The following is a 27958-nucleotide window of genomic DNA, read 5'->3' as shown; positions in this document are numbered from 1 at the left end:
AAAACACCATCTAGGCGCGTCCTCTTTATAAAAGAATGCCAATTTTTAAATGAACTTTTTCTTCTTCAATATTACCTACCTCAACTATATTACACTTATTTCAAAGATCCACCAAGAATTGCATGCCAGCTTTGTTCATAAAACAAGACCTGTTTAATGGATTTTGAATTTCTTTTATATTTCGGGATTTGGCAACACTGGTGTTGCAATCTGGCAACTGACAGCTGTATCGCAAAATTTGACATTTTTTGGCTTTTACGTACTCAGAACGTTTTGAAATACCAGCGCTATTTGTGTTGTTTACAGTAACTTAAAAGATTCATCTCGGTCCAAAAATGGAATTAAGTCGTGAACATTTTCGTGCGATTATTTTACTACTTTCGACGTGGATTAACTCAGCAACATTGCATGGATGAACTTAATTCATTTTTTGGCGATGAAGCTCCATCAAGGACCAGTGTTTATCGATGTTATGATGAATTCAATCGTGGTCGTAGTTCACTCCAAGACGAATTTCGTGTAGGTCGTCCAAAATCAGTTGTTGTTCCGAAAACCATTGATTCTGTGCGCGAACTGATATTGCAAGATCGTCATGTGACCTATCGTGAGATTGAGACAATCTTAGGCATTAGTGGGACCAGCATACATTCAATATTGCATAAACATTAGACTGTCAAAAAAAATTGATCGCGTTGGATCCCACACAATTTGTAAATCGCTCAAAAAAAGGCTCGTGTCGATTGGTCGAAGGAAATGCTCAAAAACACGTCTAGACATCGTGACAGGTGATGAATCATGGATTTACACGTATGAGCCCGAAAGTAAACAGCAGTCGACTGTATGGGTGTTTCAAGATGAGCCAAATCCAGCAAAAGTTGTTCGCGCACGAAGCACTTCCAAGCAAATGGTCACCTGTTTTTTCGGAAAAACTGGACATGTACCACTAGAACAACGCAGAACAGTAAATTCTGAGAGGTCAACGTTTTTCGACACCTGAAGAAGCGGTTGCGGCATTCAGAATACATGTTTTGGAGGTACCTCATTCAGAGTGGCAAAAGTGCTTCGACAATTGGTTTAAACGCATGCAAAAGTGTATAGATCTCCATGGAGAATATTTTGAAAACCAATAATCGATGATTAAAATTTGTTTTTGTTCTCTAATCCCGACATATAAAAGACACCCCTCGTATAACACTGAGCTATAGGAAATTTCGCCGTACTTCAAGCGCTCCAAGCAAAGCTACCATTTGGTCTCATTTCATATGTTGTTCTATTCATTTTTGACAGTTATCGAAGTCAAGCAAGCAAAGCCAGCCTGCATTGAGCCTGCAAGCTAAGACCTTACCTTAGGGAAGTGCGTCAGCGCACATAGTAGTAGGTCGGAGAACATTAAGGTTCACACCACAAAGCATATAGAGGTTCGGCAAAACAACTAGCAAGCGGTGTTTGCGTCAATAGTGCATTATGTATGTATGTACATCAATATAAATAAGTAAACAGTAGACTCGGGGTAGAGGGAACTAATTCGTGCAGGAGTATTCCTGTACCTTTAATCGAGATGGAATTAACTACAATCAACAAAATTCGATTGAGAGTAAAAAAGTGGTTATTAATACTGTAGTACATAACGTAAAAGTAATCTATGCAGTTACTGTATTTATTTCAAATAAGAAATACCTATTATTTTGAAAGTTCAACATAGTACCCTGCTTTTTCTTAGTTTCCAGTAATTTTTGCACTACAATATTTCCACTATTTTTGAGAACAATGATGAATTCGACCGAGTTAGTATTGCTCTCGGTCCAATCGATTGCTTTACAAATATTTTAATGGCTTCCGTAATTGTAAATTTTTCTTCATTTATTTCATCATGCTCTTCATCAGAATCTACAACACCTTGCAGCAGCTTCCTCAATATCATTAGCACGATTCTCAACTATTTCAGTCCATACTTTTAGTTCAGAACATTAAGGTTTACCTAGAAAAAAAAAATTTATTCAATTAAATTCTTCAGATTCGGAATATTGTGAAATCATTTACTGTCTCAAAACACTGAGAAAGCATCATCATCAAAACTTTCATCATTATCTTCAAGCTGTTCATAATTTAGCAAAGCATGACATCATCTTTATATAACGTTGTTGTCGACTTTTTGCCTTGCTTGGGTCAAAATACTTATGGCATTCTTGAAAGTAAGTTTTTTTTTTTTTTTGCTATTTTGTCTTTACTAATAGCCGATTCTAATAAATTTGTTCTGTAATGCAACTTGGTTTACCTTGCAACATTCTGGTCCGTCGGCTGCAGCAGCGGTGTTACATTTGGTGGCTTATATTAAACGAAAATTGAACCAGCTTTGAGTAGTAGACCTCCCTCTTGTAGAAATATTGTAACCTAAGGAACATCAAAGAATTTCAATTTAGTAGAATTTATTGGAGTCTTATGTTAAATTTAATTTACCTCTGGTACAAATAATTTGTGGAACCATTTTTGCAAAATTTTGGCAGTCATCCATGCTCCTTTTGAGCTTTTATAGTTCAAGCGAAGTTAGAAATCTCTGAATGATCGTGGCTTCGCCTATTACTAATGGCTTCAACTTGTGTTTGCCAGTTGCATTAATGCACGTTGAAACTATGACCTTTTCACTTTTTCTTCCGCAAGCATTTTTTTTATCATTTGAGGTCACATATGTTTTATCTGGCAGTAATTTCCAAAATAAGCCAGTTTCGTCGGCATTGTAAATATGAATTTCATTCAACATTTTTCAGTCGCCAAAACTTTGCTTTAAACACTGGCACTGGTTGTTGATCAGAAGACATTTTTTACCGCAAATTTTCAACAGCCCAATACCGAATCTAGCCTTGAATCCATTAAGTCAACCAGAACTTGCATTAAAGTCACTTCCATTTCCAAACATTTTTTCATGCTTTTTCTTTTATAAGATTACCAGAGATTTAAATGTGCCGACTTCTTTATGTGATGAGCCATTTATATATGTAGCTCAATTCCCATATCAGCAAACTCACCCCTCATTTTGTCACGTTTTAAGGAACAAATCTTTTTAATTTCCATAGTCAACTATCAAAACAATTTGTATCTGGTTATCACTAACTTCGCATAACCGCTTTAACGCATTGGACCGTGCTGAATCACTTTATACTGGACAATGCGTACGAGTATGTAGGTATATAAATATATGCTAAACATACATACATTCTGACATAATCATAATATAACTGAAATTATACAGAGATCGCGAAGTTCCCTCTACTCAGTAGTTATCAGATTGAAAGTTCCCTACCCACTCAATGAAAGAATTTTTGTGGTCGAGTAGTTCTCTCAATTCGGGGCTCCCTCTACTTCGAGTCTGTTGTATGTATATTTATATACTAAAAAGTTTAAATTGTCACACACATTCATACCTACATACATAACAACATCTGATATTTTTTTACTCCTTCTCATTTTTCCATAATTCAATCACTGTGGGTTTCGCAGAATCTCTCGAATCAGTGAGTAAAGTAAATTATACACCAACCCATTCGTCAAATTTCAGTATTGTTGTGGATACATTGCGGTGGAGAACAATCAACAGTTAAAGCGAGTGAAAGTGAAAAGATTTATAAGGATTAACCAGTTTTTGAAAACTGATATTTCACGACCTTAGTATGCTCCGAAGCAGTCTAGAAACTGCATTAAGGTGTAGTTGTTGCTATTCAACGCCAAGCGAAGTAATTTCAGAGGAAGAGTTTAATGAGCAAAAAATTAGTGAAGAATTAGAAAAGTACGATGTTGAGTTAAACGCTGCTAAAAAATTGCTGCTATTAGGTAAGAATAATAGGCGAACACATCTGGGACAGTCCGGAAGTATGCAGATAAAACTGTGCGGTATATATACGCATATACCACCTTGATCTAAAGGCGTAACTTTTTCAAATGTCAAGCAATGGCGATACAGTTTTGGTGGCAATGTTAATCACAGATGTGGCAACCTAACGAAAGAAACAGAACTCAAAACAGTTGACTTATAGCGTCACCTGGCAATTGCTGCGTATGTGCTTCAAGTTTCATATTCCAAAGAAAATGCATTTTAGCAAGTACGCAGAAATTACCAAAAGCTCTTCTTTGGCAGCCGTAACTGATACCTTTTTTAATATCTACAATGATTTGTTAGTTAGAATTTGTTTGCTATTTTTCTTTAAATATTATCCATTCTTTAATCAAAACTTTAAATCAATAAATAAAATATTCAAGCTTTACAAAAAGTTTGGAAGAATTTAACGAATTTTCATCTAAATTTTGTACTCTTTAATCTGAATTTCTGGAAAATTATTGGGTATACAGTAACTTGGCCCATGAAATTTTAGCAAAATAAGTGCAAGTTTTAGGCGGCTAAAATCGTGGTGATTTGTACTCGTAATAATCATATTTTGATGACGTCTTGTGCGATTATATACATTATGTTTTACATATGCCTCGGCTGTTTTAATATAAAATTTCAGAAAAATATGGAGCAATAGTGATTTCAAAGTTTTTAATATTCTTCAATTACAGTGTTTTTAAAGTATCTAATATAAGCTGAAGTAAGTGGCACAAATAAATCTGAAGCCTTGCCTATTCCGCCAAAATGTAACTGCAAGTGACCGCCACAAAGCTTTGGGATATCAGTGTTCTCTACTGTATATAAATATGTACATATATGTATAGTATAGTACACACACGCCTAGCAATGATTCATGGTAAAAAATGTTCGGCTTTCTGATAAGGTTTAGAAACAATTTCAGTACTGTTATATGGATGTGGATATGCATCATTATATGCAAATTTAAAAATAGCGTAAGTATGTACATATGCATAAGCTGGCATTTATTTTGAGGCAAAGCAATGCACAGTGGTCCGACCAGAAGGCGGACAAAATTCAAAAACTCATTTAATTAAGCTGAAAATATATATTTAGGGGTTTTAAGGATCAGTGATGACGAATCTGACCTTAGTTTTAGCAAATTTTAAATTCATTGAATACTATAAATACATTTTTACTTCCGTAATTAGCTGGTGATTTTTTTTTTTACATTTTTCACGACCCCAGAGAGTACCCCGTGGAGGCTTACGGTAAGGTTATTCTCTCCTATTTTTTTTTTTTTTGTTTTTAGATCTTTTTTTGTTTTCTATTTTTTTTTTTAATTTTTTTTTTTAATTTTTAATTTTTAAATTTTTTTTGTTTTAGTTTTTAAATTTTTGTTAGATATTTAGTTGTTTTTTTGTTTTTCATTTTTAAATTTTTTTTATGATTCAGAATCCTCGGTTTCTGATGAGCTGTTTTCTGAGGCTGGATCATTTGTGCCATCATTGTGTGTGTGGATCATTTGGATTTTGTTTTTTTAATCAAATTTTTTTTTTTTTTAGTTGTCTCTTAATGCTGATGGGGTATGTGATGTCTTTTTCTGTCTTTTACACAAAATTGCATAAGCCATAAGTAACGTTTTGCCTGTGGGTAAATGCACAAAAGCTACATTATTTTTAATTTGCGCAACTTTGCGCAACAGGTTTCAGTTTGAGATCATAGCTGAAATATGTGGCTACATCACTCATGTTGATTTCAAGTGGACCGGTGTGGACCACTCAAAAAAAATGATCTTTAAAAAAAAAATTTTCGAAAAATTTTGAAATTTCAAAAAAAAAATTGGATTTTGTACCACAACTTAAGAGAATTTTTACTGTTTCCGTTAATATATTCAATTATCTTTTTTTTTTCAATATTTAGTTAACAATCCAATGGTAATATTTATTTGCAGACATGAAAATGAAACTCTTGTAGGAAGTACGATTTGCATACAATTTCATGTTTAAAGTCAAAAAACTACAATGAAAAATTTTTTAAATTAAGTAATATTTTCAGGAAATCTGTCTTGAATATTTAAGAAAACATCTCCATTATAAAATTTTATTTCAAAAATGTTGAAAAATTGAATTTTGTCCGGCCGCCGGACCACTGTGCAATGGTTTGATAAAATCCTAGTTTTAATTAAGGGGTTACTTGGGTTTCGTCGGGTAAAAAAAGGCCTATTTTCAATATTTTTTTTTTCTATGTAAAAAATTATTTATTTAAATCAAACTTTTTTCTGTCTTATAGATACATATTTAAATAATAATTCCTAGTCGCTAATGCTTTTTAATTCATTGTGATTGTAATTCATTACTTTTCCAATTTTCAAAGAAAAAAAAAAAAAAAATAGTTCTTAAAAATTTCAAAAACAAAAAATGAAAACTCCTCCATTGAGACGTCGTTTCCGGTGACCCCTCGAAAAAAAGGTGCGTCCGCGTTGTCAGCATAACTCCTGACAGGATTATCGAAACGAAAAAACAAACATAAGTGTTTTAGTTAAGACCATAAACTCGTGCTTGAACGAAGGAAAGAAAAAAGTAAAAATTGGAATTTTGGCAGAAAATTTTTCAAAAAAATTAAAATTTCGGCCAAATTTGCTTGACATTTTGTTTTTTTTTAAATAGTTGTAATTGAAAAAAAAATCGTTCGTTCAAGCACGAGTAATTTGCATCTCGAACACCTGTGTAAAATTTCATCAAGATCGGTTGAGTAGTTTTCGAGAACATTTGACAACCGACTTTGAAAACACGGTTCCGAGAAACACGCGTTTAAAGTTTTGAGTAACAATTAAAGCGGCTTGGAGCGCACACCTTCCAAAGGCTGTAACTCCGAAACTATTATTCGGATCGATTTGAAAATTTAGGATAATATTCTTGAGATGTTGTAGACATTAATAAACCAAAAAAAAACGATTTTTTGAACCCACGAAACCCATGTAACCCCTTAACTGAAACTTCCAAAGAAACTGTACATTAATGAGCCAAACTTAAGGGGACAGATACCTGTAAACGGCCATATTTTCTCTGATTTTCATTAAAATTATTTGAAATGAAGTCAATAGGTATATATTGTTTTTATTTTAATAATTTAAAATGGCGGATGTACACTCAATTCTTCCAGGAAGGTCGCAGCAGGGCTTCTCGATCGGCGGGCATTGTAGCATCGGTGTCAGTAACCTGAATACCAAAAACCAAAACTTTTTTTGTTTATTAATGTCATAATTTCTATACGAATTAAACAAAAATGAAAAAAACTTAGAGGAATAAAATGCTTAAAAAAAAATTTAGGGGCGAACTTTCCTACTATTTTCGCTTCGAAAAAATTAAATTCACATAGAAAGTAATATCATAAAAAAGATGTGTGCAAAATTTCAGGGAGATCGGTCAATAACTTTTCGAGTTATCGTGTACGCTAATTCGAAAAATATATTTAGTTTTGAGAAAAACGCGTCTAAAGTTTGAATACAGCGTAACTATACCTCTCCCAGCGCTCGAACGCAAAGAATATAATATATATATATATATATAAAGATAAGGAATACTTAAATTTGCGTTCTAAAAATTGTTTCACATATTCTTAAAGGATTTTTTTTCGAAATTTTACATTTTTCTGTCCCCTTAAGGAAATGTTTTAAGCATATGACTTGTCACGGACATCTAAATATTAATATCGCAATTAATGAGGTGCGTAATAAAAAAACAAGACACAATTAAATTACTACAGGGTGCGCTATCTGAGTCTGGGGAACGTGATTATTGAATTTATTTGACAACCAATCGGCCTCAGCAGTTGCGGGTTTTAACTCAGACAAATTTTCTTTCAATACGCAACACACTCACACTTTTGCAAATTTGTCATCAGCCTGCAAAATACAATTTCTCGTTGAATTTTAATAGAAGAGAACAGCTTTAACCAGCAATACTTCGACGGACGAAACTTTGTTGTCAAATTTAAACCCCACTGTGGCATGTAAGATTATTCCAAGATATAATACAGGAATACTGAATATTTACAAACAAGTAACTTCTCTTTTTTTGTTTGTTTATTCGAAGAGATGACGTCAACAATTCTCATAGTAGCGAAAAATAAAGTAGCGGATTCCGGGATACACCGTTAGATTATTCACAACAAAAGCGTTAGCAAAGTTTATTACTTTATTAAGCGTTAAAAAAAAGAAAGTACAATTAAACTATTATAAATACTCAAAAAATTTCAATAGGCGATTTTTTGAAAATGAAAAATCTATCTCCAATTTTGAGATTTTATTGAACTCAATAAAACTCTAGTAATTTCGAGCATTTCCATTTATGGAACAACATCAAGACGCACACTACGAAATAAGAGGAGGAGTTCGGCCAAACGTGAATTGTGTATGTAGGAATGTATGTAATTTTGATTTGAGAGACCAGCATAGAAAAACTCTGAACTTCGGTGAGCTCTGGCCGTAATATTAAAAAAATCCTCTCAAGAAGCACCAGACAGTCACAACACCAGGGATCAAAGCAAAAATGAAAGGCAAAGATAGGATTATTCTACATTCTCCTGTTCGGCAATGATTTTAAGTAGATCAATAAGCATCGCGCTTCATAGGTAGGAATACGATCCGAAATGTAAATGACAAATAATAATAATAAATAAAAAAATAATCTTACGAATATTTTCCAAGTTCATAAATATTTTGCAAGGTAGCTGGGTAGAGTTACGGCCTCGTATAATTATATCAAAGTTAGTGAATACTTGCCTTACAGGTTCTTCACAAGATTTTGAACTATCTAATAAAAGACGGCGTTACATGGGTATACAATGATTGAAAAACCATTTGGAGGCATTCGAAAAGAACAACGCTTAAGTACCAATAATAAATTAAAAGTTAAAGAGCTTAATATATACTGCTAGGTTATCCCGGACAAAGACAAACTAAACACTTTCCTCGCAATATGCACAGACTCGGGATATGGTCCAATGACTCTTGTCGCTCTTCCAACCTCTTCCCGGAAACCCCACTACACTTATTTCTCGAATGTCATGGCGAAAGTCATAGCGAGAAGAAGGAGACGACTTTTCGGTCTGGAATGACCAGAAGAAAGGCACATACACTCAGCCCAACACAGCTCCATGCTAGGTTTGTGGTTTGGATGCGGTATTGTGATCAGTATAAAACACAAAAGATCTAAATGTAAGGTTAAGGATCTATCTAAACAATTTATGCTTTTACCAAAGGAGATATCGAAAAAAATATTTATAATTAATTAGGAAGAGGGGATCTAACTCTCATCATCAGTAAATTAAATCTTTCAGCTACAACCTGTGTGTTGGCTGGGCGACGAAATGCCGGAACCATTCTCTGTGAGTCTGCCGTTTTCGCTTGATTAATAATTGCCAACCTACAGTCGTTATGTGACTTACAAACAAATAGCCTGTGCGTAATAAACTGCTTCGAATAAGATCTGCCACGCTGACGTGCATATTTAAGTAAATAATTTATACCCATATTGAAAATTCTAGTTTGATATTATTTAAATTATTTGCTTTATTAATATACACTATTTTTATAGGCACTGGTGAAGCAGGCAAGTCCACTTTCTTCAAACAAATGCACATCAATTACGGGGATGGTTTCTCTGATGAAGCGAAGCACGAGTATAAGCGGGTCATACACCAAAATATTTTCACAGCCATGCAGTCCATGCTTCATGCGATGGATGTACTGAGAATCCCATTCGATAAATCAGAGCATGCGGTAAGCATTTACTCGCGAGCTAAGACGCCAAAATGCGAAGTAGTCAAGACTAAGAAAGATAAGAGTCAGCTTATATGAACATTCATTCATTTTTGTAAGAAAAGGCAAGGTACTCCTTTTTCTACTCTCAATTTGATGATATCCGGATCTACTCAACGAGAATTAAGCAAATTGGTATAAAACAGGAAATAACTCCAGCGAAATTAAAGATTTTTTTTCTTTTTCATTTTCATTTTATAGTTTTATAGTTATCTAACAGTATTATTTTTTTTTTTTTTAAACAGTGACTACTGAGCTCATTATATGATTATTTTGAAATTAACCATATAAAGACCATGGGAATCTATGTACATATATGAAAATTTAGCCGTTTTCTTTGTTAAAACTTGGCTCAAAAACAAACGAACGGATTGCAAACAAATTTCAATAGAATATTCCTTAGGCCCATCCCAACAAACATTAAGGTTGTGACTGTGATGTTTTTTATCTTATGTCATTACATAAAGCTAAATTTTGTGAAACACATCCCAAGTGACATCAGCACATCTGTCAAATTCGCTCAAAACCGAGTATCGGTCTGCTATTTAGTACAGCTCTAAAAATCTTTTCACCATGTCCAACTGCAACTTCTTAAGGTCAATCATTGTAAAAATAACCCATGGTTGTATGTTTGACTTTAATATCATAAATAAAATAAAAACAAATTATTGAAACATCGCAACAACGTTTTGCAGCTTGTCATCATCGAGACATTCGAATGGCTGCCGGCGTATGTGTATACCTTTTTCCTTTTTTTTAAGGAGGTTTATCAAAATGTTAGAAACATCATCAAAGATGCCGTCACATCAGTGGTATGTAGGGCATGCTCCCACTAACACTATAACAACCCTCCTTATCGGCTGAGTTCCACCCTGGGACCGTGGTAAGATTTCGTCAAGGTGGAGCCGCGTTTATGTCTATTGACACAACAGGTACCTGCGTCCAGGTTCCTCTTACATTGGCGTATTGAGGTTATCCGCTATCGATAATATCCATTGCTTCCACTTCATAAGTGGTTCTGCAGCTAATGGAACATCGGAAAAGGTGTCGTAGGTAAAGGGTGATTTTTGAAGAGCTATAGAAAAGTTTTTCAAAAAAACACTCGTAAAATTCAGAAAAATGCATGAAATTTTTATTTAAATCGATAATTTAATGTTTGAAGATTATTTCATGCAAATGTTGCCCGCGACTGCGCTTCAAATGGTCCATTCGCTTAGTCCAATTTTGGCATACTCTTTCCAATGTTTCGGCCGGTATCTCACATATAAATGCTTTAATGTTGTCTTCCAATGCGTTAATTGGAGCAGGCTTGTCTGAATAGACATGAGCTGCAACATAGCCCCACAAAAAATAATCTAAAGGCCATTGTTACGCGTGCTGTGTGGCATGTGGCACCGTCTTGCTGAAACCACATGTCATGCAAGTCAAGCTCTTGCATTTTGGGCAAAAAAAGTTGGATATCATTTCACGGTAGCGCCCATCATTCACAGTTACGTTACGATTCGCAGCATCTTTGAAGAAGTACGGTCCAATGATACCTCCAGCCTATGAACCGCACCAAACTGTGACCTTTTCTGGATACATTGGTAGCTCTTGCAATTCTTCTGGCTCATCTTCTCTCCAAAATCGACAATTCTGCTTATTTACGTACCCATTGATCCAAAAATGAGCTTCGTCGCTGAACACAATTTTTCGATAAAAAGTGGATCTTAAACTTTCTTAACAGAACACGCATTTTTATAATAAAATTCAATGAGTTGCAAGCGTTGTTCGTTTGTAAGACGATTCATGGTTAAATTATAAACCAAACTGAAGATGTTTGACAGTGACAACAAAACACGAAACGTGCGTCAACTGTTTAAACCAACTGTTTAAAAAGATAATAGGTAAAAAAGAACCCTTTATGACCGACATGTCGTAGTCTGGTGCAGTCTTGAGCACTAAGCTCAGGCGTCTGTGTTCGTAGGCAGTCTCCCTCCAGTCAAAAGCTTCTGCTGAATTCTTCGCTGCGTATTACGTTGCCATTCTGCGCGTTCAAGATATAGCCCTATCATTGTTGCAAAATTTGTTGCTGCATTCCAGCAAGTATTTGATGCGATCATCTTGGTGATTAGATTTTCCGAGCACAGAAGTGCTTCAAGCGTTAGGCGCTCCTCTCTGTAGCGATCGCAGTAGAAGAATACCTACACATACATACGTGTACGTAAGTATAGATTTCTAGATTTCTCATTTCTAAACACTCTGAATGTCTGAAATGTTTTCGTCGACTCGAACTTTAGATATAATAGATTGTTTCTATGCTTAAGCTCAAGAATTTGCTATTTTCATATGAAGACCAACCATAATTTTTCAGAAAACCACTGCTTCCCAATTCAATATTTGCACTATTCGTAGAACTTTATTTGCATGCTCCCCTACGGAGTTTTATCTCTGCAGGATTCAAAGAAGCAAACGTGAAATTTATAGATTTTGCTTTCAAATGTGTTTATAGATACATTGATTGATCTTCGATTTCTATAGATTCTGGCAAAAACCCTGCTGGCTACCAATATCGAAACTGTAACCACTTTGGAGGCGTCAGCAGTTCTAACCATAAAGTGTCTGTGGGGCGATGCTGGTGTGCAAAAGTGCTATGATCAGCGCAGGAAATATCAGCTCATCGATTCTGCTAAATAGTACTATAAGTTTGTTGCTTTTTGCTTTATGTTTATGATTTGATCTTCCTTTTCATTCATTTATTTTTATCTTTATTACTTTTTTTAAGTTTTCTTAACAAGCTGGATTGTGTAGCCCATCCAGATTACATACCCAATAACGATGATATATTGCACTCGCGTTTGGTAACTACTGGAATAGTGGAGCACGTTTTCGATACCCAACGGAACAAACCAAAACGTAATAGTGTCAAACGACCATTACTTCGGTAAAGAAACGCATTCCTTGTTCAATTGCCCAATTATGTGATAAACGACATATTTGTAGAATATATGTGGATATAGGTATTTTCTATTTCAGGGTAATAGATGTTGGCGGCCAACGAACAGAACGGCAAAAATGGCTACAGTGTTTCAATGATGTGACGGCTATCATTTTCCTTACGTCACTTTCCGAATACGATCAGACATTGTATGAGGCGCCAGGTTTGGTAAAGAATTCCTTTAAAATACTCGTACGTTATCTAAATGTAGTATCAACTTGTTTAGCGCACAGCTCATGCCCTTTCACACATTGAGGATGTAACAATCTAACGACTTGGCTGCGGAGGCCCATCCTAATGCCTTTTATAATTATCGGTTTGAAAAAAATGTATTCAATAATCGCAATTAGAGTTGAACTATTCTAATCAATTTCTGCCTTCCTAAGCGGTGAATGAGCAGCTCTTGAGTGAAATATTTATTTTTTTGTTTATTTAAGATTAAATGGCCCACAATACTGAGCTCTATTCGATTTCCTCTATTATAAAATTTAAGCCAAAAATCTTAGTACTAAAACATGGCGCGTTATTTATTACTCACTTTTTTCTACGTTTCAGAAACGTATGGACGAGTCCAGAGATCTGTTTCGTTTCATCGTAGCGTCGACATATTTTAAGGAATCGTCTATAATTTTATTCCTAAATAAACAAGATATATTGGAAGAAAAGATAATGTCATCCCATTTGGTAGACTACTATCCAGATTTTAACGGTAATTTATGACAAATTTTTGTACACGTGGGCTATCTAGCGGTTAATTTTTAAAATATATTTTATTTTATTTATAACTATTTTTTTTTTTCAATGACGAAATTCGGGGGCCGAAGTTTAAAAAGGTAGTAGGAGACTCCAGAGAAATACCGTTTATCCTAAACTTGTAGGTTCAACAAGTGAGTGCAGGGGTGGTTCCTGCGGCATCTTCCCAGTAGGAATTCCTTGTTGAGCATAGTATTCCTTAAGTGATGAGGTTTGACCTCCTTTATCCGGTTGGTTTTAGTGGGGAAAAGTTGGAGGATCCTCGCAATGAAGATGCGAAAATTTCTGGAGAGATAGTCGTTCACTTCTGAACAAAAACCATCAATGTCATTGCCGGACGCCAATACCTAGCAATCCTCAGCATATGAGATCTATAAAATTCCCTCTGGTGGTTGAGGAAGCTTCGAGATATAGAAGTTGAAAAGCAATGTAGAAAGGACTCTCCCACGGTTTGTCTACGTGTTTATGACGCCAAATGCTGTGGTAGTACGGTGGAGTACCCACTTTACAGGAACCATGCTGATGCGTAGCTGGGGTAAAATATAATATTTTATAAACTAAGGGAGTAGGAGGACCTCAAGTGTCTTCACTACTGGAGGCAGGAGAGTTATCGGTATCGATAAGACTCCCCTTCTCTTCCCATATGTCATATTTTAATATCCGATTATAAATACCGAAGACATGACATGACGAAAAAATTGTTTTTCGAAATTTCCTCGCAAAAATACTTCAGACCCAGAGGTGAACGGTGAACTTTTTTTCGGTATGCAAAAATTATTGAGAAATAAACAAGAGGGTTGCCTTTTATATTATATTTTGCGATCAATAATGCAAGCATAGTAAAATAATAATGAAAATGGATTTATTGTTTTTCAAAATCTGCTCCTTGGCAGTCAATACCATATACCTCTGCCTTCGCTGGAACCAGTTTTACAAAACACTTTTGCCACTCAGCACAAAACGAGCTATTTAAAGGCTTCAACAGCTTCTTCAGGCGTTGAAAAAAGTTGACTTCGAATGTTATTTTTTATATTTGGTAACTAAAAGAAATCATTAGGAGCCAAATCGACTGTGAGGCGGATGACACCATAATTCGACCGTTCAAAAACTTGCGGGATCCGATACGTGAAAGTTCATATTGTCTTAGTGAAGTATGATTGTTGTTGTTGGCGGTTGGTTTTCCTTAATTCTGCGAAAACTTCTGGCAAACAAATGGTTTTGTACTACTCAGATTTGACTGTTTTGAGTACCTCTCGTGGTACCATTGCGACATGACCAGATTTTTCGGAAAAGCAGGCGACCATTTGTTTGAGGTGATTCATCCGCGAACAACTTTTCTGTTTTGTTTCATATTCGAGATCCGTCCCCTTTCACGATGTCATAGACGTACTTTGAACTACCGCCGCTGAATTTCTTCAACATTTTTTTACACCAATCGACACGAGTCGCTTTTTGCGCAATTGTCTAATTATGCGGTATCCAATGGGCACAACTGTTAATGCAATACTGAATGTAAGCCGATCCCACTAATACCTAAGGATGTCCCTATCTCACGATAAGTCACATGACGATCTTGCACTGTATCGTTGAATTTTGGCACAACAACCGCTTTTGGACGGCCTTCACAACGTAAACTGTACTACAAGGGTCCACGGTGACGTTGAAACTCCTTGTAACAGAGCGCAAAAATTTACATCAGTTAATTACATCTTTCGGGCGGGACGAACTTTTCAACTCACTGAAAAAAGGATGATAGATTACCAGGTTTGTCCTTGAGCTATGGTGAAAAACGAAGATGAGCGAGTACCTTCGGTTGCCACGTCGCCGAGCAACAGGCACCAGGCAAACCTTCTGAATTCTTTTCACCACGACTGCTGATAGGCTATTTGGACATTCCCCCACTTTTCGTGTTTTAATGTAGAGAGTTTCTATGATGGTGGTACAAAAAACAATTGATAAGCATACTTTTTACAAAATAAAAAAAATAAATCGATCTGTTATACTATTTAATTTAAAAACCCGCTAAATGCCTTTCTTCGGATTTTAATGTGAAAATCAAGTTTATTCAAATGCACCATTTTAGGTCCCAAGCGAAACGCTGTCGCCGCCAAGGCTTTCATCGGTAAAATGTTTGAAGCGACACTTCAAGACAAAGATAAGCAATTGTATATGCACTACACGTGTGCAACTGGTAAGTATGCACATAAAACCAAACATAAGAATCAATTATAAGTTACTAGAATGTGCAAACATATATTATTTATTCACAGATACCAAAAACTTTCGTGTTGTATTTCTAGTGGTACAGGATACAATAATGCGCAGTTATCTTAATTCCTTGGGCATCGATTAAACTACGTTCACAGACAAAAGCCGTGTGTCCCTTAGCTTAGATATATTAAAGATGGTGTATTGTAAGAAATCTATGTTAATATTTTATTGTATTATTTTCGCTTAAAAAATAGTTCAATTTGTATAATGTATAATAAAAAATCAGTACTATTTTATTGTTGACAGAGAAAATATGAACAACGCGCTTATCTCATACATTTCATAAAAAACAATATTTATGCATTCGTATCTGAAAACCTATATGCTGGAAATACAAACTAGTCAAAATATGGAAGTTTTTAAATAAATATTTCTTTCTACGTTTAATTCTTAAATCATCTCTACGAAAAAATTTCGTTATCGACATTATGGGCTTTTCAAAAGCTTTCAAAGCAATTTAACCTAGTTCTCCTGCGAGTGATTTTAAATCTTCACAGCTTTGTTTGCATCAACTATTTCATAGCAGCAAAATTAACGAAAATATTGCGCTGCTCTCGTTACTGCTCTCAACTTGAACAGATGAGTAGAGCAGGCCTCGCCAAACATGGTAGCACCAGTTTCGCTCCGCTCCGAGCTACATTTCTTTACCTCTTGTAGCTTAGAGCAATAGCCGAAAAATGGGGCTCCTTTTCTTTTTTACCAACTGCTGTAGTCTGAGTAGCTGCAATGTACTGGCAGTTAACGATTTACTTATTTACATTAGACGCAAACTAACGAAAGGCATATTTCCGTTTTAGTTTTATCTGAATCCTATATTTGAACTTAGCTTTGCGCCAAAAACAATAAATAAGCAATATTCCTTTCTACTTTTCCTCTTCTTGCCGCCGTGCTTTGCGCTATCTGCTGTACTGCTCATCTGTTCAAGTTGAGAGCAAGAGCAAAACTGAGAACTTCGAATTAGCGTTGCAATTTCAATCACTAAATAACAGGGCAGCTTTCACATTAATTAAAAAGGTATATACGATTTGTCTCTTCAGTAGTTCAATTCATCTTTCAGAGTTCCAAAAATAATAGTGTAATAAAAAGTGAGTTCACTTAACCAAGGGGTACATTTGTATAGAATAATAGTTTACATTACAACAAAATCGCTAAGATTTTTTACCGGCTGCACCATATTGGCTGGCATTAGCTGGACTATCTTATTGAAGAGAAAAGTACGCCGTCTACGCAATTCGAGCAGATGATCATCGTATGCGCGTTTACTGCTATTCCGGCGACTTTGCGACAGCGAGCAACTGGTTGAGACTGCCGAATCGGAAGATGCTGAAACGGAAGAAGATGTTGCTGTGCTATCACAAGATTCTATTGACAGATCTGCTGTGTTATTGATGGCATCGTTGTGTGAATCAGATTTGTTTAAAATACCTTTAGAAAAATAAATTATACATTTCCTACAAATTGCTCTGAAATTATAAATCATTTGGTTTTTCAAGTTTTATACCTTCTTCTGGTTTCTTTTGAACGCTTTCAGTCGATTCTGTATTTGTGTCGATGGCTGTCTTGTCGACCTGTATGTTGCTGTCCATTTTCAGTGTTTTACCTAGTGGCGGTGTTGTTAATGGGGACCGCCCGGCTACACTGCTGCAACTATCATCTGTGCGAAATAGCAGGGATGCTAACTTGTGGAACTGCAAACATAGACACCGTGAAATATTTTTATTAGTTGAAAAGGCAAAATATATTTACATTATTTAGTTGCTCGACGTTTGAATGATCAATGACTTCGGCGACGTGATTGCGCAAATACTGCATTGCCTTCAACGGTTCGGCACGTGCCATTTCTTCGTAGTGCAGCTTACGCACAAGGTACCGGCAATGCATTAGTATTTCACTCCTTTTAGGTCTACAATTAGTTATTATATATGTATATTATTATAGTCAACTTATGCAATTACAAAAAATACTTTTCCAAGTCAAGTGTCCAAAAATCGTCCAAGCGCATTTGCGGTAGTGACGACTTGCCAGGATTCCCGCCAAAAAGATAATGCAACTGCAAAATTTATACGTGTAATTACAACAAATCTTATAAAAAACATTGCTTCCTACTTTTGCTGCATCGTCGTATACCAGTTGATGAGCGTAGCGAGGACATGGCTCAAGCAAGTCGTTCTTCATGGCTACATTTCCAGTTTCAACATTGTGACGGCATGTATAAATGCGGGACCACTTACAGGTCATCAGCGAATATACCCAAAATGAGTTCGAAGCACCAATATGTTGAATATCCCGGCGATCTTTCAGTTTACTCAAACTTGAGAAGATATAAATTTCGTCGCGATCGCAATCGATTGTAGCGCGCAACGTGTAGCCTGGTGATGGTTCGTTTGCTGCATCGCTACTACTGTGGTGCTTACAGGCGCGGCTGCCAGCGGCACCACCACAAGTATTATTCAGCACAGATATGGCCTGCGTATCTACATCATAGGCGATAAAGTCCTCGATATCTTCTTTGCCCCTCTGACCTCCATAAATATATAGTTTGCGATTTTTCTATGCGTGGGAATAGTAACAATTAATAAAAATTTGTGATGGTATAATGCATGTTTTTACCGTATGAAACACCATACAATGAGTAATGCGTGACTTTATCGAGAGCACATCTGCTTGTGCTGCACTTGGATGGTGACAGTCGACAAGTATCTGTGTCCAAGTGTTGGTGGCAATGTGATAAGAGAATAGACCCGAGTACTCCGCTTCGGTTGTTGTACTATTCGAAACACTACGAGGTGTGAGTATTTTTCCACCAAAAACATAAATTGTTCGTTTATCGCTGTCAATACACATTTGATGGTCGTAGAGCAGGTGTGGTCCACCTACTTGGCTTGTATCGTCGCATATTTGGAGCCAAGTTCGCGCCCGTGTGTCATAAAGGAAGAAGTCGCTCTGTATATGAAATACATTTAAATAGAACCTTTATTTTTTTTTAGACATTTCAAAAATCTTACCTTTATGTAATCAGTGGTGCGTATGGAGTTATCCAAATAGCGACCCAGCATAAAAATATTTTCACTAACTGAGTCGAAGACCATTTTGTGACATGAACGCGGGGTAGGTCCATTAAAAAGCTCAGTATTCTCGAAAAGAAGTGTCCAACTGTTATTTGTTATGTCGTACACCCACAAATCACTAAGGTCGCGGAAGCCGTCCCAACCGCCATACAGATAAACTAAATGTTTTTTAGTATCTACAACTAATTGATGACCTCCGCGGGTGCCTTAAGAAAAAATCAAGTTGCAATTATTTCCAAACATATTTAATGAAAATTATTTTCACCTGGCTGCGTACTGCTTTGCGTGTGTTGAATACGCCAAGTATGCTTGTAATCCTGGCGCTTTAGATACGAATCCATAAGCCCCTGATTTACACACTTACTTATAAATTGTTCAGCTTTATGGAAATCTCCAGTTTCGACAAGGTACTTATGTAGTTTGCTTATCAGCGTATGCTCCAACTGTACCTGTGTTTGTTCCTGCAAAGCTTTAAATGCCGCATCATAGCCCTGCTGGCGGAAGTGTTTCAGGCACAATTTAACGATTTCTTTTTCACGCAACTGCAACAAGGAAAAATTTAAGTAAAATAAATATTTTTATGGAAAATATATATTCTTTACCATATTGTATTTCTTTAAGCTCGCACTGGTATACATTGGATCGTCCTGACCATGCAATTCTATATACCAAATGCTAAAGTTGAATGTGGGACCCCAGGAAAGTAATGGTACAATTTTTATATACGACACAGGTAGTTCTTCCGAACCGTCTTCGGTCTTCCAGCGCAAATTAAAAATTTCGGGTACGTGATCATTTTTGAGACCCCTAAAATCAAATAAAAATTTACTTTAACTTTCACAACTCCGCTGTAGCCAAGATATACTTACGCTTCTAGAAGCAAAACCATGCGCTCCTCATCGAGACCTCCGAAAATTCTAAATTTTTTTATATTGCACACGTGTGATTTTTCAAACTTCCCGAATTTGATCTTTTTCACAATGGCAGGACGTTTTAGTTTCAAAGTGAGATATTGCGGCGGATTGTTAGTGTGTGCTGACCAACGTGACGATTGGTCACTGGGACAATCTACGAGTATATTTCTAACATATAAAAAGTATAATATATTAAATTAATTCGAAACAACGAATGCACAAAAAATTAAAATTATTTATTATCATCGACTGCGCAGCTGGCGACGAGTACGTATGTACGTAAATTTGTAAGCAGAAAGTGGTAACAATTCACCTCAGCACCTGCATATAAAGTCCCTAGCTATCTTTACATTGTTGTTCACTTGCTGTTCTGCGCTACGGTATTTATCAAATTTGTACCGAAACAGCAAACATAAACACATTGAAACAAATATATGCGGTAGAGAACATGCAAACAAATAGAGCATAGGGAGCGCCAGAATTATGCAAATTTTCTTCCTTCCCCTGGGACGGTTTAGTAGACAACACAAATATTGTTGTTGCTTCACTTACTCAGGCAAATAGTTCGTGGAAAAACTGGAATAACTATGTATTTCAAAACCAAGCTTTTCGATATCGGCAAGCGCTGTTGCCGCCCCAGATGTAACTTTGCTCTCCAGTGTTTTATTAGAATCAGCAACACCACCACCGACGCCCGTTGATATAGCCTCCATTATGAGTTATAATAAAGTGTAGAAAACGATTGTGCCACTTGAAAACCTGAACAAAGCAAGATGTCCGGTACAGCAAAATTTTTTCTGGCAGTTTTTAAGCTAGCTACTTATTCTACGATTCGGAATTCGCTATGCGTTGTAGTTGAATTCGATGCAAAGTTTGTATAATGAGTTTTGTTGATTATATTTTTATTAATTAGCAATCACTTAGCGATGGGTAGTTCCGAGATGTTTAAGTCGACTGTTTCGATTTTTCAAAATCTCGATAAGTATCGATGTTGTCTCTCGTCGACAAATTGCCAGACGCGAACAATTCGAATGTAATAAAGAATAAAACGAAGAATGAAGAAGAAACAAAAGAACACATCCCCTATTTGTAGGTAAAAATCAGAGATCAAGGTAATTATATACATTATGGAGTACATGGAAAAATTTATCAAAAAAAGTTAAGGGGGATACCAATTGATGTGAGCAAAATTACTTTTTTTTTTCTTAGTTCAAAAGTTATTAACAAAACACACTTTTAAAACGAATTGAATTGCACTACTGGGCCGTGAAGTAGATAATTACCCTGCCTTCTATGTTTTCATAAAAATTGTATTTTTCAAAAAATCACACAAAAAATTAAGAGGTATTTAAGTCGAAGGTTTTTTATTTACTTTTCCAGTTATGAACTTGATTTTACTGGGACTCTCGACACTCAATTTTTGATTATTCTCAATAGAAAATATCAAAGAAATTGCCAATCGGAACAGCAAATTGAATGAAGTTGGCAATTCATGTTATGAAATATTTTTAACAGCTGTCAAGCTGAAAGCCAATCGGCTCACATTGACAGTATCTTTGATCATTTTAGTTTTCCAAATTGTGAATTTCTGTTCTTTGCAAAAAAATGATTCACCCAGAATCACGGCGTCTTTTTTCTTGTTAAAGCAGGCAAGAAACAGGGCACAATTCTCAGTGATCTTGCATGTGCATTAATAATTCACTTTCTATTTGCCATAATAATGGCTAATTTTTGAAACATCATAAATTATTCTAAAAAATTTTTATTAGCACTTCTCATTTTTCCGCTTACTCTTACCTCGACGACGGTCGTAAAAAAATGAGAAAATTCTCAAATTGTGCCACTAACTAGCAACAAATCCCAGGTAAATGAAAATTTGCAATTACTTGGGATGTTTGCCTGCACTTGGTATAAATCACATAATGTTTTTTAACAATCAGGAGGGCGACCTCAACGTACAGGCTTATATACGACATTTTCAAAACGACAATAACAGAACATAGTAATGGCCATATTTGAAATATTGCCACAGCATTCAGTCAAATTTGACAATTATTATAAAATTTAACAATTTAATATCGAGATGTTGATTTTTAAAATGGGCAAAATTGACCTTTGATATCTCCCCCATTTTTAATTAGCTCATATAAGTTGTTCTTATAAATACATTATTTTAGGGCAAAGCCTTTCTGGTTTGTATTTTTTTAAATACAAGCTACATTCCCCCCGAATGGGAAATATCTAAAATTTGGCATCACTAATGTGTGTGTATAACTTCATATCGAACGAAGTAGCAGCGAAAAATGCGAAAGCAAAATCTGAATTTATTGAAAGGATAAAGTCTAGACCGTCTTGCAAATTAAACTGAAAAAATATTATTAACCGTACATCTTCCTGAACTTTTCTGGCAAAATTTGTTGTAAAAGTTTTAGTAAAATCGCAGTCAAAATTTTACAGTTGTAATAAAAAAGTTTCAATAAATCCGAAGCAAAAGCAAAATAAGTGAGAAGTGAACGTGAAAAGTAGAAAATTGCCAACAACCCAGGGTATAAAAAGTGAAAATATAGATCTCGGGATTTTCTTTATATAGCACAGAATTACCAGCAAAAAATATGGTAAATTTTTATTTTCTTTTATAATTCGGGCTATGGCATTTAACTTTTTTATGCATATATTAAATATATATATATATACATACATATATATGAGAGAATCTTTATTAATGTCCAACGTATGTATGCTTAAAGATAGGTCCTCAAAAAGTTTACCACAGATATGCTATTCTTGTTTGTGGCTACTCAATGAAGCCTTTGGGCTATTACCCTGGCAGTAGTGCCAGGGTCTCGCAAGGCCAGTGGGGCAGTAGAAAGCCACAGCAGCCACCTGCAGAGCGCAAGTACAAACATAAACTCATTCACATGTGTTTGTACATAAATGTATATGAGTACGTCTAAAAGAAAACTTGTGTACACTTTTGGGGTTATTGGCTTTTGTTAAACAATTGCCCCAATTTCAAGAATTTTATTCAGTTCTAAATTCAATTCCATCATAACTTTTGTCCTTTCCGATGGGGAAATAATAAAATATAATAACACTTAAAACTCAAAAGCTGAGGATTTTTAAAACAGTTAAAAAAAACAGTTGGAGCCCTGTTCAGTTATCATGATTATGTACACATTACTGTCGACTAGAATATCGTGAGCACAATGATAGCACCAAGAATTCAAAAAATTTAGTAGCTTAGATGATTGTACATAAGTATCCGTACACAAAGAAATGCAAGCAACATATTAAGAAATTCATTGTAAAAAAACTAAATCATTTTAAACTTTTATGAGAAATGTTTAGTTAGTAATTTTTCTACAATTTCTATACATTTTTTCCTAAGTGCAACTTTTAAAATTAAATTTCACAAAACAAAAACAAAAAACTTCACTTCAACGAAGCAGAAAAAGTATTCATACATTGCAGTATACGGTTAAAGTATTCATATTTAACAAAAAAAAATGTGTCTGGGATAACCTTTCCTCTTGAGGTCCTCCTTTAGAAGTATCATCTTTGGTAATTTTGCTCCATTCATTAATTATTACGTTTTCAAGCATTTCCTTGGAGGCTATGTAGTGCTGGCGGATCCCGCGCTCCAGTAAATCCCGCAAATGCTCAAGGGGATTGAGGGCTGGTATTGGGGCGAGGTGTGTAACTGGTGATTAGTGTTATACAGCAACCAGAGCTTAACATTATATGCCGAACTCCTTGCGCCGATATACACATCTTCCTCGCCATACTTCACAGTTGATACAAGATTTTCTTTTTAGAGCGTAGTACCGCTCTTACGCCACACTAGCCTTCTTCCTTTACTGCCAAATATGCAATATTTGCTTTCATCTGAAAGTAGAACACGTTCCCAAAATTCTGGAAGTTTGTTAATGTATTCGTTTGAAAAATCCATGCATTTTTTTCTGTTGATTTCGGATATCTATGGTTTTCTAAGTGCTACACGTCCGCGATACCCATCTTTTTTAAGTAATTTACGTAAGTATTGTCGTGTACATGCATGCCGAAGGAATTTGAAATGTTTTTCATATTTCAGAAGTCGTAATTCGAGGATTATTTTTCACTGATTGCAATATGGTTCGTTTTTCACGCACGGTCAGCTTGCTAGGTCGACCAGAACGTGGCTTTGACAAAATTGAACCAGTTGTATTGTATGTTTGCACGACATACTGCACAGAAAAGTGACTTCTTTCTATGATTTGGCCGATTTCGCGGAAAGATTTGCCTTCATTTCTAAGTTTCAGGATATTTTTTCTCTAGCCAACACTAATTTCGTTAGTATACAAGAACTTTAAAATAACTCGAAAGTAATGTAGTTACAGCAATTTAATTTTTAAAGATACACTTAGGAAAAAATGTATAGAAATTGTAAAAAAGTTACTGACTAAACATTCCTCATAAATGTTTAAAATGTTTTAGCTTTTTTACAATGAATTTCTTAATATGTTGATTTCATTTCTTTGTGTACGGATACTTTTTCTGGCAAGTGTATGTAGGTAATTCAAATGCCTCTTTAATAGAACATTTTGAAAAATAAAATGATAATATTGTGTATGTGGATATAGATAAAATATTTTTTTTAATTTTTAGGGTAATGAAACTTCTTTGCCCATGGAGATGTGCTCCAACTGTAAGTATGCAAGATATTTTACGCTGAAAAAAATTTTTTATTTTATTTCTACCTTTAAATTTTTTGTAATTTTCTACTTTACTAAATTCCAGTTGATGCCGATGAGATACGACGGCTAGGCAAACGTTTTCGCAAACTCGATTTGGATAATTCGGGTGCATTGAGTGTTGATGAATTTATGTCATTGCCAGAATTGCAACAGAATCCATTGGTGCAACGTGTCATCGACATCTTTGATGCGGATGGTAATGGAGAAGTCGATTTCAAAGAGTTCATTCAGGGTGTCTCACAGTTTAGTGTGAAAGGTGACAAACTGTCAAAGTTACGCTTCGCCTTCCGCATTTACGATATGGATAACGATGGTTACATATCGAATGGTGAACTGTTTCAGGTAAACCAATTTTTAATAAGCATCTTTGTAGGTTGACTAACTAAGTATTCAACTTTACAGGTGTTGAAAATGATGGTGGGCAATAACCTGAAAGATACACAATTGCAACAGATTGTTGATAAGACGATTTGCTTCGCCGATAAAGACGAAGATGGGAAAATCTCGTTTGATGAGTTTTGCTCGGTTGTTGGTAATACAGATATTCACAAAAAAATGGTTGTTGATGTTTAAAGACCACACTAATGCTACAATTTAATATATTTTATAAAGATGCAATTAATTTTTTGCAATTTTTAAACTGTTTTTACGAATTAATTTTTTCAATCTCGAAATAATTGTATACATTTTTTTTTTATTCTTAAAAGTATTTTTATATTGTTTTGTTGAAAATCGTTTTAAAGTTTCTAGAAGAATATTATCGTGTTTAAAAAAAAAAATGCTTTCTACAGATATTATGATAAGCTTGATGAACATAATAACATAGAGTGTAACTTTAATTTAAAACAGTACCAACACAAAAGAACAAATGAATGCGTTACATATTTCACAAAATATTAAATACGAAGAGAAAAATCCAATAAGCTGAGCATAATGACTTGTTGAGCTCTCATCAGAAGACGCTGTCAAAATTCAAAAATTAATAAGTCAGTAAAAGGAACATAGCTCATGCGAAAGTATAAAATTGTAAACGTTAATAATTTAATATAAATCAAATCATCATTGTCTTGTAACGAGTTTAATAAGTTGAACACAGATATAAAAAGTAACAGGGCTTTCATCAAACGTGCAATATATTGATAATTAATTAACTGCAAAAATTAAACGGATGGCGTGAATACTAAAACAGTTTTAAATATTAACTTAAACCATGGACTTATTTTAAGATTGTATATAAACCTTTACTGCGATTTACTCTGCAATTGCATATGTTCTTGTTTTACACTGAAGCTAGTCAAATACAGTTGTTTTTATAAAAAATAACTGAATAAATAAAAATGCATGCAAAATCTTTTGAACCGAACCTCGAAACCCCGAAAACTCAAAAGGATCGCAACTGCTCCTTAAAAATTTTAAATAGTCAAAAAAGTCTCAAAAGAACTTAACCGATTTCCGAGTTTCCTCTATGGTTATTAAATAGAATGTAAATAAAACAAGGCAAATTAGGGGTAATGAAATGAAACTGGAACTAATGTATCGGAAAGCAACTGGAAATCTGCTTTTGTTGTTATTAGTATAGAGCTGATACCCAGTTTCACCAATCAATTTTAAACTTATCGGACTGCTAAAGTTTAAAATAGCAGAGTTTCGTATTGAAATTGTAATAGTCTATTGAATTTTAAAATTGATTGGTAGAACCAGGCATAAAATTACAATTTTTGGTTTTGGTTTTTCTTTTCAACTTTTCACTTTGTGCCATGCAATAAGTCGAGAATTACCAATCAATTGCAATAATTTGTTTCGAACCTCGCACAGTAAATAAAAACGATGAAACGCATTATCAATACATATAACTGATAGAAAGTAAACCTGAAAATATTTTGTATGTCATTTAAGAATGTTTTTCTTTTTTGGGAAATGAACAAATAATTGCACGTCCTGAATAGAACTCCAACATCAAAATAGTTATAATCTCCTTAATAAGTCGTTTTGAAAACGCAAGTTATCGTTATTTTAACTCAACAATTTCGGAAATAAAAGGATACATTTTTTATCATCATAATTTCAAGCAATCACATTTGTTAACTAGTTTTTCCCTGAAAACGCAATTAAATGTGAAAGCGCAAAAAGTGGCTCTGTTATGTAATTATTCAAATCTGAAAAGAAATTTACAGGCTTTTAAATTTATTTTCGTTTTGTATTTGGAGAGTATTAAAAGGAGAAATTTTATATAAGAAAAGTGGAAACAAGTAGAGAAAACTGTAGAAAAGTTTCGCATCATGCGTTCAAAATCGAAAGCAACACAATCTTCTCTTGCAATATTATTGTATGAATATGATAAATAAAAAAAATTAAGCAAATAAAAAAAATACTGAATATCTTTTTAGCTTTTGTTAAGTACTTTGTAGCGAATATATAATTAATATAAGCGCTGAGGTAGGTGGCAATTTTCATAACAAGAATGTTATTAAAAAAACGTGTATGAAATGTTATTGTCATAATTTTTTTCTTAATGCAAATGGAATTAGATAAAGATATAATAAATTGTAGCAAATAAACAAATTTCTAAAACTAGCAAAATTTCAACAAGTGTGAAACTTTTAAAATCTGCATGTTTTAAATGTTAAATTTGTATTATTTCTTATTCATTTTTGGTTAGTTTTCATTTAACGATTTCATATTTAGTATAAAAATGTATATGTTTAAATTGGTATTTGATATTCTTATAATTTTATTAAAGGCCATAAACTAAACTGATTTTCTACTTACCCTAGAATATTAAGAAAATTAATATAATATACACTTTGCTCTTCAAAACTATATTTGTATTTCTGCCTTAACATCATGAATCTGAAAATCAAACAATAAAATTTCACACCAATGTTAACGCTAATTGAAAATTTCAAGAGCGAGCAATGGTTTAAAAAATATTAAAAAATACAAAAATGCATACGTATATAATAAAAACAGTTTAAAACTTAATTATGCACATTGTAAAAGTACACATGATAAACTTTTTCTAATGTACGTGGAAAAAGCACTTTAACTATGAATTATTTAAAAAATTAACTTAATAAAAAATATTGAATTGAGAAATTAGAACTTAAGTAAATTCATCAAACCAAGTCATTGGAGTATTGATAGTCGGAAATGGAGAAACGTACTTACGCATGGTCAACATATAGGCGACTGAAATTTTTAACAGATAAATAATATATTTCGAGGACAAATTTTGAGAGAATTGGGTGCTTTAAAAAGACGATTTTATCTTGTTGGTGTTTTTTGTTTTTTTTGTTTAACATGGAAGAGCAAATACACGGAACAACACAAATGTAAGTTACAGTCGAGAGTACCGAAGTTGCCCAGAAAAATACAACACCCATTAGTAAAGCAATGGTCTGGCTCAAGATGGAGTCGAAAATTTCCAAACTCACTAACTCTTCAGCTTCAATTCTCTCTCTACTTAAATAACCCTGTTTACCTTTCTATATATTTTACACTACATCTTCTGTTCCATACTCTTGACGCATTCTCTAACTATCAACGCACCGCCCCTTCAGCACTTGCCAAACTGAAAAAA

The 27958-nt window shown here is 34.5% G+C and overlaps 3 protein-coding genes across 10 annotated transcripts; 2 read left to right on the top strand and 1 right to left on the bottom strand.

Moving 5' to 3' along the window:
* Window positions 1–3262: 3262 nt before the first annotated feature.
* On the top strand, window positions 3263–15753 carry LOC128868446 (guanine nucleotide-binding protein G(q) subunit alpha-like). Of its 3 annotated transcripts, XM_054110541.1 has the most exons (9): window positions 3740–3825; window positions 4552–4833; window positions 9439–9623; window positions 12183–12337; window positions 12427–12585; window positions 12678–12807; window positions 13195–13348; window positions 15476–15583; window positions 15663–15753. In XM_054110541.1, exons 3-9 carry the CDS (start codon window positions 9477–9479, stop codon window positions 15743–15745), a joined length of 936 nt encoding a protein of 311 aa, XP_053966516.1. In that variant the 5' UTR covers window positions 3740–3825; window positions 4552–4833; window positions 9439–9476; the 3' UTR covers window positions 15746–15753. The 3 variants fall into 3 exon arrangements, with proteins under 3 accessions (XP_053966515.1, XP_053966516.1, XP_053966518.1); XM_054110540.1 differs by lacking the exon at window positions 4552–4833 and having other exon boundaries at window positions 3263–3825; XM_054110543.1 differs by lacking the exons at window positions 3740–3825; window positions 4552–4833 and adding an exon at window positions 8786–9355.
* Window positions 15754–15802: 49 nt separating this feature from the next.
* LOC128868444 (muskelin) lies at window positions 15803–20358 on the bottom strand. 3 transcript variants are annotated; one of them, XM_054110537.1, is made up of 11 exons: window positions 20198–20358; window positions 19601–19813; window positions 19334–19538; window positions 18997–19273; window positions 18669–18937; window positions 18274–18606; window positions 17770–18213; window positions 17628–17713; window positions 17410–17566; window positions 17165–17351; window positions 15803–17088 (listed from the first exon to the last, which is right to left on the bottom strand). In XM_054110537.1, exons 1-11 carry the CDS (start codon window positions 20356–20358, stop codon window positions 16793–16795), a joined length of 2628 nt encoding a protein of 875 aa, XP_053966512.1. In that variant the 3' UTR covers window positions 15803–16792. The 3 variants fall into 3 exon arrangements, with proteins under 3 accessions (XP_053966512.1, XP_053966513.1, XP_053966514.1); XM_054110538.1 differs by having other exon boundaries at window positions 15803–16986; XM_054110539.1 differs by lacking the exon at window positions 20198–20358 and adding an exon at window positions 19959–20043.
* Window positions 20337–27503, top strand: LOC128868447 (calcineurin subunit B type 1). 4 transcript variants are annotated; one of them, XM_054110547.1, is made up of 4 exons: window positions 20337–20425; window positions 24290–24329; window positions 24422–24720; window positions 24781–27503. In XM_054110547.1, the coding sequence occupies exons 2-4, from the start codon at window positions 24311–24313 to the stop codon at window positions 24949–24951; spliced, it is 489 nt and encodes a 162-aa protein (XP_053966522.1). In that variant the 5' UTR covers window positions 20337–20425; window positions 24290–24310; the 3' UTR covers window positions 24952–27503. The 4 variants fall into 4 exon arrangements, with proteins under 4 accessions (XP_053966522.1, XP_053966521.1, XP_053966520.1 ...); XM_054110546.1 differs by lacking the exon at window positions 20337–20425 and adding an exon at window positions 20668–20757; XM_054110545.1 differs by lacking the exon at window positions 20337–20425 and adding an exon at window positions 21904–22260.
* The last annotated feature ends 455 nt before the right edge of the window (window positions 27504–27958 follow it).

The sequence above is a fragment of the Anastrepha ludens genome, chromosome 6, assembly GCF_028408465.1.
Source record: "Anastrepha ludens isolate Willacy chromosome 6, idAnaLude1.1, whole genome shotgun sequence".
Lineage (NCBI taxonomy): Eukaryota > Metazoa > Arthropoda > Insecta > Diptera > Tephritidae > Anastrepha > Anastrepha ludens.
The sequence above is the reverse complement of the archived record's forward strand: the minus strand, read 5'-3'. Positions and strand labels throughout refer to the sequence as shown.

What these genes read in the sequence shown, in the direction of transcription:
- LOC128868444 (XM_054110537.1), bottom strand. Translation starts at nt 20,358, where the DNA reads ATGGAGGCTATATCAACGGGCGTCGGTGGTGGTGTTGCTGATTCTAAT. An exon ending in GCACCACTGATTACATAAAG is followed by an intron (nt 18,607 to 18,668) that starts GTAAGATTTTTG and finishes TTTCATATACAG; the next exon opens with AGCGACTTCTTCCTTTATGA. An exon ending in ATTGTATGGTGTTTCATACG is followed by an intron (nt 18,214 to 18,273) that starts GTAAAAACATGC and finishes TCCCACGCATAG; the next exon opens with AAAAATCGCAAACTATATAT.
- LOC128868446 (XM_054110540.1), top strand. Translation starts at nt 3,666, where the DNA reads ATGCTCCGAAGCAGTCTAGAAACTGCATTAAGGTGTAGTTGTTGCTAT. An exon ending in TAAAAAATTGCTGCTATTAG is followed by an intron (nt 3,826 to 9,438) that starts GTAAGAATAATA and finishes CTATTTTTATAG; the next exon opens with GCACTGGTGAAGCAGGCAAG. An exon ending in GCACTACACGTGTGCAACTG is followed by an intron (nt 15,584 to 15,662) that starts GTAAGTATGCAC and finishes ATTTATTCACAG; the next exon opens with ATACCAAAAACTTTCGTGTT.
- LOC128868447 (XM_054110544.1), top strand. Translation starts at nt 22,890, where the DNA reads ATGATTGTACATAAGTATCCGTACACAAAGAAATGCAAGCAACATATT. An exon ending in AACATATTAAGAAATTCATT is followed by an intron (nt 22,950 to 24,289) that starts GTAAAAAAACTA and finishes TTTAATTTTTAG; the next exon opens with GGTAATGAAACTTCTTTGCC. An exon ending in CATGGAGATGTGCTCCAACT is followed by an intron (nt 24,330 to 24,421) that starts GTAAGTATGCAA and finishes ACTAAATTCCAG; the next exon opens with TTGATGCCGATGAGATACGA.